The 14135-nt window shown below is 40.6% G+C and overlaps 1 protein-coding gene across 1 annotated transcript in view; it reads left to right on the top strand.

The window, feature by feature from the left end:
• NT5C2 (5'-nucleotidase, cytosolic II) overlaps positions 1–11249 on the top strand; it is a 97047-nt gene extending 85798 nt beyond the window's left edge. Inside the window, exons 14-18 of the mRNA XM_075841086.1 lie at positions 74–244; positions 2876–2927; positions 3661–3721; positions 5902–6078; positions 6928–11249. Coding sequence (XP_075697201.1) covers positions 74–244; positions 2876–2927; positions 3661–3721; positions 5902–6078; positions 6928–7164 — 698 coding nt within the window. The 3' untranslated portion in view covers positions 7165–11249. The remainder of the gene's footprint in view (positions 1–73; positions 245–2875; positions 2928–3660; positions 3722–5901; positions 6079–6927) is intronic.
• The last annotated feature ends 2886 nt before the right edge of the window (positions 11250–14135 follow it).

The raw sequence follows: 14135 nt of genomic DNA, 5'->3' as shown, positions 1-14135 counted from the left end.
TTCTCTTATCAGTGGTATTAATGTTATGGCTGATCGGTGTGTGTGTATATTCAGAATATATTTCTTTCTTTAGGTTCTTCTGACATTGTGTGTGACCTGTTAGGAGCAAAAGGAAAAGATATTCTGTATATTGGCGATCACATCTTTGGAGACATTTTGAAGTCCAAGAAGCGTCAAGGCTGGAGAACATTCCTAGTCATTCCCGAGCTGGCACAGGAGCTTCACGTCTGGACCGACAAAAGCTGTAAGGGACCTCAAACCATAGTAACGTTAGAGTGATAATGAAGCTGTAACTCATCAGCTGCCTATACTATTCTACTAAATCGTAGACTGCAAAACGATCAATTCATTTTAAGCATCATTTAACTAGTGAATTTAGCAGCGAATGTATTTATAATATGTGTAATACAATTTAATGCAGGACATGGAATATATGACCATATTATATACTAGTCATTGGGGTAATAACTTTTATTTAACCCTATGTATATCTAGAGAAGCCAGAATCATAGAATTTATAGTGTACACAATGTTTTATTCCTGCATTTATTTGAGGAATTGTAGAAAACGGGGCAGAGAATAGATACAACAGGATGCATTATTTTACTACATGCTCCGTTATAGGGGTTATATTATATTAGTGGGAGACCAGAAATTGGTACGAGCTATTATGGAAAGGGGTCAGGCCTAATCAAGAGTCTCTGCGTGCGGACCCTTTGTATAGGGTGACATGCAAGTGCCACGTGATGGAGGGAAGCAATATTATCTCTTCCTTACAAATATTTTGTTATGTAAAACTAAAGCTGCAGAGTTTGTGTAGCCATTACTCAGTGGCTATCTACTTTCAGGAAACTTCAAACCAAGGCTTTATGCTCATGACAAAGTTACGGGCATGGACCTTGTAAGGTGGTACACGGAGTTTCTATTTAGGCACTCCTGTGTGCCACCTTATGGTTCCTCCATGAGGCACCATATTCTTCCCTTGAAGCACTGCTTCCTCTAATATGGCATGTGATGGAACGTGCCACCGTTTTTTTATATATATATAATTTTTTATTTTATTTTTATGAATCTGTGAGCTAAAACAACCACTGTAAAATCTAAAGTACAGTATGCATCAATGCCATATTATGGATCCATACAACTTAGATTTGTAATATGGTAGTGTGCATGAACCCTTAATACCCACGTAGGTGGTTACGCTGAATTGTGCTTGATCGCATGTATTACAAGAACACACATGCCCTGCTCAGCTCAGAATATCAGGAATGCCCAGGGCAATTATCAAATCACTCGCATCAGCAGGAAGTCCGTCAACCAGAATTAATGCCAGGATTTTCTTTTTTTTGTACGGAAATCTTCACCTTTGGACCAACTTTAAAGACTAGTGTAAGGATGTGAATGAACCGCAACAACCCCGGTCTATAAGCCAGAGTGGAGAGCCTATTTGTTTATTTTTTTTGTGGCTGCCCATAGCTTCTGTTGGGGGTTTGGGCCGTCAGACCCTCGGTGATTAGCTTGCATGGGTGGTGTCTAGTCGGACCCTATAAGGCTATTTTCAGAAATGCTCCTGCTTTGCTGCAGAAGGGATTTGATAATAAATGTTGTGTGGAATTTTAAATCTCTTACAGTTTTCCTACAAGCGGACAGCGGTAGCGTGCTGTTTTTTGCATCCTGTACATTACCTTATTACATCTCCATTGTGTCTGGAGCTGTAATAGATCTCCCCATTTAAGTGCATTGGGCCTCTACTGTTCCAGTGTATGCCTCTGCTTTTATGTGGAAGTTTTTTTTCTGTCGGACTCTATGCAACAGAAAAAAAATGTTGCAGGCTCCATCGATTTCCATGTGTATGGAGATTTTAGCGCCATACACATGGCACCCAAAGGTACAGCACGGCGTCCCCATGCAGAAACCACATGGAGCTTTCCTCCTTAAAGATGAATCCTTTCTCTCCATAAAGCTTGTACTGTAAGTCTTATATAATTTTACATTAATTTAGTCTAATCTTGTAGCATTGTGTCCTTTTGTGAAGAAAGGGCAGGTCAGTGAGTGACAAAGTGAATATATATCTGCATATTGGTTACAGTCAGAAGATGACCCCTGCCAGAGAGGTGCAGGGTCAGGGTTAAAATCTTTATATTGTGCAGGACATGTTTTCATGTCACCCAGAGGAACTTTAACCCTACATAGGATTGCAGCATCACATGTGCATGAGGTGCCTCATCAAGAGTCCACCATCTTTTTTGCTGAATGTCAAAAGTAAGATTTAATTTTTACCCCCTTTAATCCTACTCGAGTGCTGCTTCAAATAAAATGTATCTTTTACAAATATATATTTATATACGCACATGTACGGTGTCTCTTTTCGCTCTTTGGTTCTCAAATCCACTTTTCTATGCTCCGTTTCTCACCCTGCTTTCTTTCCTCCCCATCTTGGCTGTTCCCTGACGTTTCCTTAGTCCCCCCCACGTCATGAGTGTCACCTGACAATGCTTCATGTGCTTACAAACCTGTCATTTATCAGCGGCATGTCCAGTCAAGCTTGCACAATGGCAAAGCCATATCTCCTTGGCTACCAGAGGGACCTGCTACTTTAGTAGACCCTGCGGTAGCTGATAGGGATTTATCCAGACCGTGCTTGTCGTGAATCGGGCAGTTTGTCTCCCTTCATAGTGTATTACATTTGGGTGTCGCTAGTGTCTTTACTCTTTCTGTGCCTAAGAAAGCTCTTGCTTTTGTTGTGTTTTTTTTTTTTTTACTTTCCGACGCCTCTTTATCGTGTTTGCCTATAATAGACACCAATTTTTAATTAGTTTGCAATGATTTTCTATGTCATGTGCTTCACATACGTTTCTTATTTTATTTGATTTAGCCCTTTTTGAAGAGCTCCAGAGCTTGGACATCTTTCTTGCGGAACTGTATAAGTAAGTAGTGCGGGATTGATATGGATGTGTCGTTGGTTATCGCCCAAATGTATTTCTTCCCCACTTCAAAACAGTCAAGATTTTCAGCTTTAGGTAATTAGTAAAGTATGACGGTAGCAATAAGATTTGATAGACCATTCTATTTTATTCTAAAAGAGGTATTCTCACAAAAGACCTTTATGTGATGTCAACTAGTCTGACTGATGGGAATCCAGTGTCCATTCCCTGCAGAAAAGTGACCACACAGGTCGAGATATTGAAATAACCAGACTCCCATTCACTATAATGAAGAGTGACCACATATGAGGGGCTGCTTTTGCACCAGCGATGAGAATCCGGCACCTCTGTCCCAAGTGATCTTATTTTTATAGTCTAAGTGGTAAAAAAACAACTAAAAACCCCTTTGATGTGCCCAATACTACCGGTTAATGTATATGCCATCAATTCCTAATTGATGGGAGTCTGACTTTTGGGACCCTAACATTAGAAAAAAAATGAAGAAAACTAATAAAGAGGTCCACTATTTTACTAAGCTTGAGGTTGAACTATGTCATTAGACTGATCATTGCTATAATTTTTATAGCCTGGGTCCAGAGGGTTTTATAGAAGTAGTAGATACTGTAATGGTCCATGAGTGTCCCGGTATGTTTCTGCTGTGTACCATCTTTTATTAAACATTTCTTGCGCTTCATTTCCAGGAACATTTCACTAACACTTCACTATTAACTTGCAGACATTTGGACAGTAGCAGCAATGAGAGGCCTGACATCAGCTCCATCCAGAGGAGGATTAAGGTACTCCATGTTTTAAGATTGTTTATGATGTTTGATTTGCAGTGAATGTGAAATCCGGTTCTTACGCCTGCTGATCTATGAAAACTGTTCAAGCGTCAGAAGAAACTGTTCTATTGTGCAGTCTCTTGTGTTATAAAGGATTATAGTCTTATATTCTCTCATTTGAACACTAGATGCGGATAATTCATATAACTTGAGGTCCATCTGGATGGCCCAATACTAGCCATGAAAAGGAGCGCCGACCGATGATACAGATCGTCGATCGGCGCTCTTTTGCTCCATCAACAAGGAGCAATTGTTGGTAATGTATGGGGGCGAATCATCGTTACTACGATTGTTCGGCCCCATGCATTTGCATCATGTCAGCAGCAGTTGTGCTGCCAATTAGCGACCATTTTTTTTAAAATTCACATAAAAGATGCGATTAGCCAATGAACGAGCGTTTTCTCGTTTATAGGCTGAACTTCGCCCTGTTTACATAAGGCAATGATCGGATACGAGCGCTCGATCAACCGATCATTGGCCCATTTTAAAGGAGCTTTTACATAATTGCTGCTGATTATTCTAGACTAGTTCCACAGTAGCTACATTCACAAAGTTTAATTAAGGTGGTTGTCTTATGATAAAAAATGGTGCCCTTTTAAGCCAGAGCACAGAGACACGAAGCAAGAACAGCTCCCATTCTGTAAGACTTGGCCTGGTCATGTATTACACAATTGCCTATTCATTAGAATGGACACCATGTAATACTGCATTTTGTGGTTGGCTTCAACATCCCCTGACAAAACCAGCTGATCGTCAGTGGTTTGAGGAGCCAGACTTGATTGTCAGGGACGGCAATATAGGGAATACAAATGCACCGTTGGCAGACCAGTATAATGTTGCGATGAACATACATTTTGCAATGTAAGTGTATAGTACTTAGTGGCTGCTATGTAGACAGGAACACACAGGATGAATGTATGACTGAGCTTATTCCTCCAACGTCCTGTGTTATGTTACATAAGGCCAAAGGCAGATTTACGCCAGTTTCCTGACTAAGGCCCTGCGCTAGGTCTGACCTGGTGTGATAAATCTGGCGCACACTGCCCTGGGGGAGAGACAGGCGCATAAACGGTGCACTAGTACATTTTCCCCAATGTGTGGATATCTGTGTTCCTTTTTTGAGCGCATTACTCATTGAAATTGGTCTAGTACAGTGGTCCCCAACCAGTGGATCAGGTGCCGCATGTGCCTCGTGATCCATCATGCCACATCAGTCATTGGCCACTGTCATACACTCGAATTGTACCGATTTTGGGGCACTAAATTACCATTTTTTTTCAGTCCGTACCACTAAATTTCGCTCTCAAGTGCATAATATCACATTCCCATGGCTAGACTATGAGATCCACATTGATACTACTGCAGAATTCCTAACCCCCTGAACAGTGCCAATCTGGATGGTACAATACTTATTTTCTTAAAGAGGACCTCTCTATCTCTACTTTTTTAGTAAATACTTGTATTCCCCATGTAATAACAATTCTTGGAACTCTGCGTTTTCATTCCTCTGTTGTTCCTTCTGGAAATGTATGAATAGATTGAGAACTAGTCAATGGAGCGTGTCCGTACACAGTGTGAAACTAATAGTCTGATACTGTCCAATCAGAGTCAGACTGTGTAGGGACACACCCTATTGACAATGTTAACGCCCAGTTTATTCACATATTTCCAGTCGGAATAACTCTCCAGAATTGTGATTTTATGAGGAATACAAGTATTGGGTTAAACAGAGATGTCGGGAGAGCTCCTCTTTAAAACATGCAGTATAAATCTCTCCATTGCAGACCATCTGTATTTGAAGCGGTAACTAATGAAAGCCTCGCGCTCCCTTGTCTTGCAGACCTACCGAGTGCTAAATATCACACTGAAGTGTTTACCTGTAAATGTTTGCAATTTCATGTTTTCTTGTTTCTCCACGTTTTAATGTGTGTCTCCTCCATGTCTGAGCTGAATGTGGCTCCCGAACATTTCTCAAAATTGAATGTGGCTTTGAAGGTAAAATAGATTGGGGACCTCTGCTCTAGAGCAAGTAGTAGTAGTTGAGTATGATGAGAGTAACGCCAGGAACAGATTGCCATAGCATAGAGAAAAGAAATGATTCATTCACAAATGTTGTCACATTGTGTTTCACACAGAAAGTCACTCATGACATGGACATGTGCTACGGGATGATGGGAAGTCTCTTCCGCAGTGGTTCGCGTCAGACTCTGTTTGCAAGTCAGGTGATGCGCTACGCAGACCTCTATGCCGCCTCATTCATCAATCTCCTGTATTATCCATTTAGTTACCTCTTCAGAGCTGCTCATGTTCTGGTAAGTTCCTCTACTCCGCACTAGACACTTGTCACTCAGTGTTATATTAGTAAACTACTTTTTTTGGATTATATTTTCTTTTCCCAAAGCAAACTAATAAGGACAATGCCTTCTTAAAGGGAACCTGTCAGCAAGTTTATGCTTCTTTAACCATGTGCAGCAGGATTTAGGGACATGAACCGATTCCATTAAACTAAAGTGCTGCAGCGTTTTATAGAAATCCTAGTTTTAACACTGACTAGCGGTCACTGTTAAGTGCCGGGCTCAGGAAGAAGTGTCTGTGGGGCGGGGCAGCTCTCCTCTAGCTTCTCCCTGCATAGCTTGATCGACAGGTCTCTCGCCATACACAAATCGCTTCCTGCCATTACTTAGGCTGGCCATACACATTCGAATTATGCCGTCCAATTTCGTAAGGAATGGCTGACCATCCAAATTGTATGGCGGCGACCCAACTCTCCCTCAATGGCAAATGTCAGGGGAGAAAAGGGTTGTTCATGTTGAATTTCAAAATACCAGATCCTATTGTTTGAATGTGTTTTCAATAGCGAGAAAGCCACTTTCACTCTCTGTTGAGCGGGAGTCCTTAGCTTGCGGCCAACAGCTATTCCTATCTAAAGTGTATGACCAACTTAAGGCTATGTTCATGTCTTATGTCATCAGCTAAACATATGCCAAAAGAAAATACATGAAAGACATATAGAAGTGTATACCTATACAGTATTATATGTCTGGGTCATAGGTTCAACGTTACGTTTTCAACAGTCCCACTGAAAGTAATGCCGAAACCTGATGTGAACTGAGCCTAACCGTGTGCCGCTTGATGAGGTTTCCTTTTCTATTTGCCTCTAGATGCCCCATGAATCCACAGTGGAACATATTCATGTGGATATTAATGAATCCGAGTCACCAATGGCCACACGGAACCGCTCTTCATTGGACTTCAAAGATTCTGATTTCAAGAAGCATCATCTGACTCGTTCCATCAGTGAAATTAAACCGCCCAACCTATTTCCCCAAACACCACAAGAAATCACACATTGCCATGATGAGGATGATGACGAAGAGGAAGAGGAGGAGGAGGAATAAGTAGTATTCTGAGGAGGATATTGAAGAGTTCACTGTAATATTGTACAAGGAAACTTTTGTTCTTTTGGAACAAATTTCCATGAACACAAGATTTGTTTTTTTTTCCTTTTTGTTGTTAATCCCGTCCAACAATTATGAATGCAAGTCACTTGATAACTCCAGGTCATACATTTCTGTCGGAGAGTGCTGATTACTCGGACATGGCACAGTGTTTACTAATTTGTTTCCATATTGTAGTGTTTTTACATCCAATGCCATCCTGCAAAATATCATCTCCGAAACAAACCTCCAATGAGCACTCATGTCCTGCATGTATAACAGCAGCTTCCATCACTGAAGGCAGAATTCTCCACTTCTCTATTAACTCTTTTATTTTCCTACTTTGAGCCTACAGCTGCCATTGGTTGCAGCTTCCAGAGGAAAATAATTGTTCCTTGTTGACACTAACGTGACTCTAGGTGTATGTTGGTTGCGGTGCCCTGCCAACTTCACATAGTGACTGACCCATGTAATGACCAAATGATGTTGGACAGCCCTTACCTGCTGTGCGGATGGAGCATGCATACTTTTTCTTCACTACTGGAGAAACGAGCCTTACATCAGGAGCCATTTTCTGAGCAAGTAGCCTGTGAATTTATCAGCAATTCCGGTTGCATTTCCCTGCACAGCAGGTGGACGGGAGTGATGCTGCGCAGGGAGAAACTATGAAGGAGTTGTAGTTCTTAACTAACCCTGTAGTCCCTATGTTTTTTAGGATTGTGGGGGTCCCGACAGTCAGACACTGTCAGGAAGTGATGACATATCCTAGCGATATGCCACTACTTACTTCTACTGGTGGGAAATGTATTGGGCATTTGAAAATAAGTTTTCTAAACCATACAACCCCTTTAATGGTTACGTTTTTTGCGCATGTCACAAGCACCATTTTAAAAAGCCGTGACAATAAATCTGCCTTATTATACATTTGAAATATTACAAGTTCCTACAGAATTGATAGGCCACTTCCCGATGTATACTGGTTCAGCTCAATAAATGGCTCCCTCTCTTACATGTAGACGGCTCTGACAATGATGTAGCTTTAGGTGTAAATTCTATATTGTAGAGCAAAGCTTATTTTCATTTTTTTAAAGCTGTGATTTTTTTTTTCCACTCTGATGTACAAAAAGCAGCTATTTTGATAAGCTCAGAAAAACCAGTTTTGTTACACTTCTGTGTCAGAATTACTGTAAGGTTTTATGTTGATGCATATACTGTCTTGGATTGATTTACAGCACCATGCAGAAATACTTTAGTACTTCTTACTGGAGCAGCTCTATACAAGGCAGCTTACGATCATACACCTGTATTCATCAGACCTGACAGTGCCCAGTACCAACTAAACTTATATTCCCCCATGTCTAGGTAAATTGCAAGGGGAGCCTGATCAATAGACAATACATCTGTTTGTGTCTTAAAGTGAATGTGCACCATTGAACACCATGCTGGTTTTTTTTTTTAAATTTGTTATCCAAATAGGTCTAAACTCATGTGTTGATTTAATTTCTTCATATATATTTTCTTGATACAGAACTCCAAATCGCCGGTATAGCCCGAGTGTAAAAGTTTGTGGATGCCTGTAACTACCACTAGAGGGAGCTTAAAAGCTTACTGATACTGTTGAGTTCAAACAGTATGCGTAAGCTCCCTCTAGTGGTCGCTGCAGGCAGTCAGAATGGTTTGTTTTAAAAACCTGTTTTTAAAAAAAACTCTGTTTCTGAAGAGGATTTGGAGCTTTGTGTCAGAAAAATGCAGTTCTGTCGCATAGGTAAAATAAGGTATACTATTAATCCGCACAGAATTTTGGACCTAAGAACGACATGGTGTTAAAAGGTGAAGATTCACTTTAAACCCTATCCCCACTGCAGTAACTGCAAAGACATAGTTTAATTAATATTAAATACTTTTTCAGAATCTCTGTCCATTCAGCTTCTTGTAGAAATCCCTCTCTAGTGTGTGTATATTATGTAAGGTATTTGAGTTCACGTTGCCTAGCAACTACTTGACTTCCTATCTGTGTGACCACCATTTGAGCACATGTAGCTACAAGTACACATGTGGTCACAGGATGTTCTGTCCATGATACTTTCGGATAAAATCAGGGAAATACTTGTTAGTTATGTTCTCAGTGTACTGGGTGGGAGGCTTGGGGAGACCTTTTGAAAGGACTTAGACTTTAATCATGTTTTTTCCTTTACAGTTCAGGGGCCAAGTACAAGTGTATACCTGGCCAGAGGAGACTATCCCGGTGTGTGATATTCTCTATAATAACATTATCTTCATCTATTGACGGACAGTTATAAAACGTTTTGACCACGGCACAGCAACCAATCACGTGGTGTAATTGTGAATTAAGTGTTTTGGCTTTTACATAATGCCCCAAGACATTTCACGAAAATACTTTTTGGCTTGACATCCTGCCACTAGGAAGGCTCCATCACAGCCTGCTGTCCTTGTATCATTGTAGATATGACCTGTTTGTTTTTAATCTTCCATTATTATTTTTTTAAGTTTTTGTTTGTTCTTCGTGATTGCAGAATTATGCTCTGCCCCTAGATCTCTTCTGATAATGATCTGGTTTACCCATAGGGCATTTTACGACATACTTAACTGGTTTGCTGCAATATGTTGTTTACTGAAAGTGATCAATATAGTGTAGCTTTTTTCGAGCAATGCTCTGCAGCCTGTAGATCTTCAGAAGTTGTGAACCTACAACTCCCAGCATGCCTTGACACAACAGCTGGAGAGTCACAGGCCGCAGACCGCACATTGAGAACTGACTGTATGATAAATCTGATTCATATTTCCAGAGTACCTTTATAGTAGCGATAACCAGATGATTTACATTGTGTCTCCTTTTAAAATAGATATGAGGCCAATATCTATTCATCCATTGTGGTACTGTAAATATCATTATTCCTTGCCTCCTATGACTGGCTAGGCATGCTGAGTGTTGTAGTCTTACAACAGCTAGTCTCAGAGTTCCTCAAGTAAAGTTTTGATAGTTCACTGGTGCCTCAGTCGTGTTACCTGATGCCATATAACAATGCATGCTTTTACTGTGAAGAATTAAAAAACTGGTCTCTCTTGGTAGCATTTGTTCCTATATAGACAATATAGCAATACAGTAGTGTTCTAAACTTCTATATTCCCCCCTATGACTGTAACTGTGGCAGGATTTATCCAAAGGTAACCAGTTGGGCTGTCTTGGGACCTTAAAGTGAATGTCGACCATTGAACATGGTGTTTTTTTTTATTATTCTAAGTACTGCAGCGACCACTAGAGGGCGCTGAAGAGCTTACTGCAAACTGTGTTCTACTATTTAGTTCCATGTATAAACAGTCTGCAGTTAGCGCCCCCCCCCCCCCCCCTTAATAAATCAGCACAGTTTGTTGGGCCTAAAAATGACATGATATACGGTGGAGATTCACTGTAAACGGGGTTACCCACAATTTATTTTTTTTATGGCATTTCACCCAGATCTTGAGAACAGGGGTTCCTTAAAAGTTGACGAAAGAGAAAGTCTGTTTTGGTATTTCCCATTCACTTTAATGCAGTGGTCCCACATGCATAGAAATAGGGACCGGGCAGTGATCACACTCTCCACTATGTGTAAGAATAGTCTATATTACAATGTGTCCCCTTTGTGTTCTTTATTCTGTTACACTTTTAGCTTTAAGACATAGTATTGCAGAATTATGTCCAATTCCATAGCGCTGTCTGTTCTATCAATTCCAATCAATGATCTATAAAGCACATGTTTGTGAACCCTGCACAATGATACAGAAGGTTCAGATTTTCTATGTACGTTAACAGTTTAGGATAAAGGGACTCGAGACTGCCATCCATTGTGATGTCGTATGCTGGAGCTCAAGTTCTCTACACTAACCACAGGCATGCTTCTGGTTTAGAACACTGCTTATTTCTAATAGTGATTTGTTTTTTTTCCTCCTTTTTATGTTTAATATTTTAATCTGGAAATGGTTTATTTTCTTTACTGGATTATAATTGGACTGTACTGTATAATCAATAAATTTTAAGAAATGTATCTTTTCATGGTTATGCTTCCAGTCCAGTGTTATCTGTGTTGTTCCTCCCCTATCTTTAAGATACCGGTCTGTAGCTGCAGGGCACATTTGGTTCAGGCTGGGTTCCCACAGTGCAGATTTGCTGCAGATTTTGCATATGTTTTTTTAAGCCAGGAACGGAACCTAAAGCAGAAGAAATATATAAAGAAAGGCCTTATAGGTCTGGTCTCCTGGATCTAATTCTGGTTTTGGCAAAAAAAATGAAGTCTAAATCTTCGCTATGGGAACCCAGCCGTAAAGGGGTTTTCCCATGAGAGGCATTTATGACCTATCCACAGGATATATCATAAATGTCAGATAGGTGCGTGGGACCCGCATCTATCTCTAGGACTGTGCCCCCTAAACCCCGTTCTAGCTTTGTCTGATCTCACTGACTCTCGGCCACTTCCTGGTTATATGGTCGGGAGTTACGTAAACAGCGTAGCTCGCTGAGCTACGCTGTTTCCATATCTCCCATAGTAGTGAATGCCAGTTACGGAAGCAGCTTCGCATGCGAGCTACGCTGTTTCCGTAACTACCATACAGTTCTATGGGACTTACAGCTGTGGTGCTGCTTCTGAGGAGGATAATCCTCCTGGCTCGGCTGGAGGCGATGTCTGGTCCGTCTTCCGTCGCTCCGTTGAATGACCTGCGGGAGTAAGTGATGTCACAGCGTGACCTTGCGATTTTAGCGGAGATCATGGTGGGCTGGATTGAAGACAAGTATATGACGCTGATTGGTCAGGGTCATACAGTTTTCTGTACAACGCCCACATGGTGAAAAGAATAAAACCGCCCCGTTGGCCATTTGAGAAAATTAGCATAACTATTAAAAAAAAAAAAAACGATAAATGTTTTACTACATACGCAGCACATATTTTATATTACAAACAAACAATTGATCAAAAAAGTGGAAAAAAAAAAAAATTTTTTTTTTAATTTGGCTATATTTTTTGGCTTTTTAAATTTGTAGAAATTTTTAATCAAGGCCTAAAACATAGTATGCTACTTCTCCCAAGTTTCAGGATACCACAAAAATTCACGCAACCCTTTCTTTCGCCCTGTTATATCATCCAGAATCACAGATGCCCCTATTTACTTTCAGTTTGCATTTTTTGCATGAACCATTTTATCACACCACATTGCCTTTGTGCTAAACCTGTGGTACCAAAACATCAAAAGTGGCCAGCAAAGTGCACCATTTAGTAAAGTAGACCACTTATGGTATTCAAAAAGCCGTGTATTAGAAAGTTGTCACTTTTAATTTTTTTTCAAATTTTGTTAGAGGATGAGACCAAAAAATAAAATGGTCACTTTTTCTACTTTGATGTCAACGGCATTTTTCTTGTATACACCACACATCATTGTAAAATATCACCATATTAACTATACGGCAACTTCTGCTGAGCAAAACGATACCCCACTTGTGCATGTAACCCGCTTTTTGGCCATGTTATGACTCCCAGAGACAAACCTGTACCTTTTGACGTTCAAGTTTTTTTTAGCATGAACGATTTTATGATGCCACACGGTCTTTGCATTCCACCTATGGAGTAAAATCAAAAGTGACATAAAAAGTCCTTAACTATGATAGGAGCCCGGCTCCCTGCAGTGTGTTCGGTCCGGGACTTGCGGCCGAAATACGCTTAGTCCTTTACGGACCGAACCTGCTCGTGTGAATCCAGCCTTATACTGCGTTACATCTGTGAATAGTAAAACTGCGAAAATTGCTCTGGTCACTAAGGTTTAAAACCCCTTCGGTATTAAGGGGTTAATTGGCATAGTTGCATCAGTGTGCACAGTAGTCAACCTGAACATGTCTGTCTTATCACGATAGTGAAGCGCTAGCATATTGCCGCAACGGAGAGCAGCAGATTCCACTTTTTTAAGCTTTTGACTCTTTCGAGCAACTGGAAATCCCTTTCTTGTATGGTGGATAGTGCCACAGGCCCCTGTATTGGCCGCTTGGAGTGTTTTGAATAGGGGGATACCCGAATAATAGTTGTCCACATATAACTTGTAGCCTTTGTGGAGCAATGGGCCCATTAACTCCCAGACAATCTTGCCACTTGTTCAGATTTCTGGTGAGCAACCTGGAACATCTATCTGACTGTCCTTCCCCTGGTAGACCCGCAATTCCAATGTATAGCCAGTGTTGCTTTCGCATAGCTTATACAATTTTGATTCCATATCTGGCACGTTTTGAAGGGATATACTGTTTGAAATAGAGTCTGCCCTTAAATTTTACCAGGGATTCATCAATTGACAAATTTTGGCTAGGTGCATAGACATTCAGAAATTTTTGAGAAAAATGGTTTAGAAGAGGCCGAATCTTGTACAAACGATCATAGTCTGGGGATTCATTTGTGGGGCACTGACTATTGTCATTATAGTGGACTACTTTTCATAGCGCTATGCCGGCTGGAGCAGAGGTCTGTATATACACGTCTTGGCAGCACGGGGTATGTGCGAAAAGGATGTGTATGTACAGATTGTCGGCATGAAAGGGTTAAATACTAACATTCTGGGTACCAGTGACCACCACTAGAGGGAGCTTACTGCATGTTATTGATAATTGAACTGCATAAAATAGTATGTAGTGAGCACCCTCTAGTGGCTACTGCAGACAGCCAAAATTTTATTTACCTTGTTCTATAGTGGTCAAAGCTCCATTTTACGCTAAAATAGAGCTCCAAACCCCCTGCAAAAAGATATATTAAAAAATTAATGAGCACAGGATTTTGGACCTAAAAATGACATGGTGATGAAAGGTGGAGATTTACTTACAGTGAAGGAAATAAGTATTTGATCCCTTGCTGATTTTGTACGTTTTCCCACTGTCAAAGTCATGAACAGTCTAGAATTTT

This window comes from Rhinoderma darwinii, chromosome 11, assembly GCF_050947455.1.
Source record: "Rhinoderma darwinii isolate aRhiDar2 chromosome 11, aRhiDar2.hap1, whole genome shotgun sequence".
Classification (NCBI taxonomy): Eukaryota; Metazoa; Chordata; class Amphibia; order Anura; family Rhinodermatidae; genus Rhinoderma; species Rhinoderma darwinii.
Note: the sequence above shows the minus strand (reverse complement) of the source record. Positions and strands in the feature narration are given on the sequence as shown.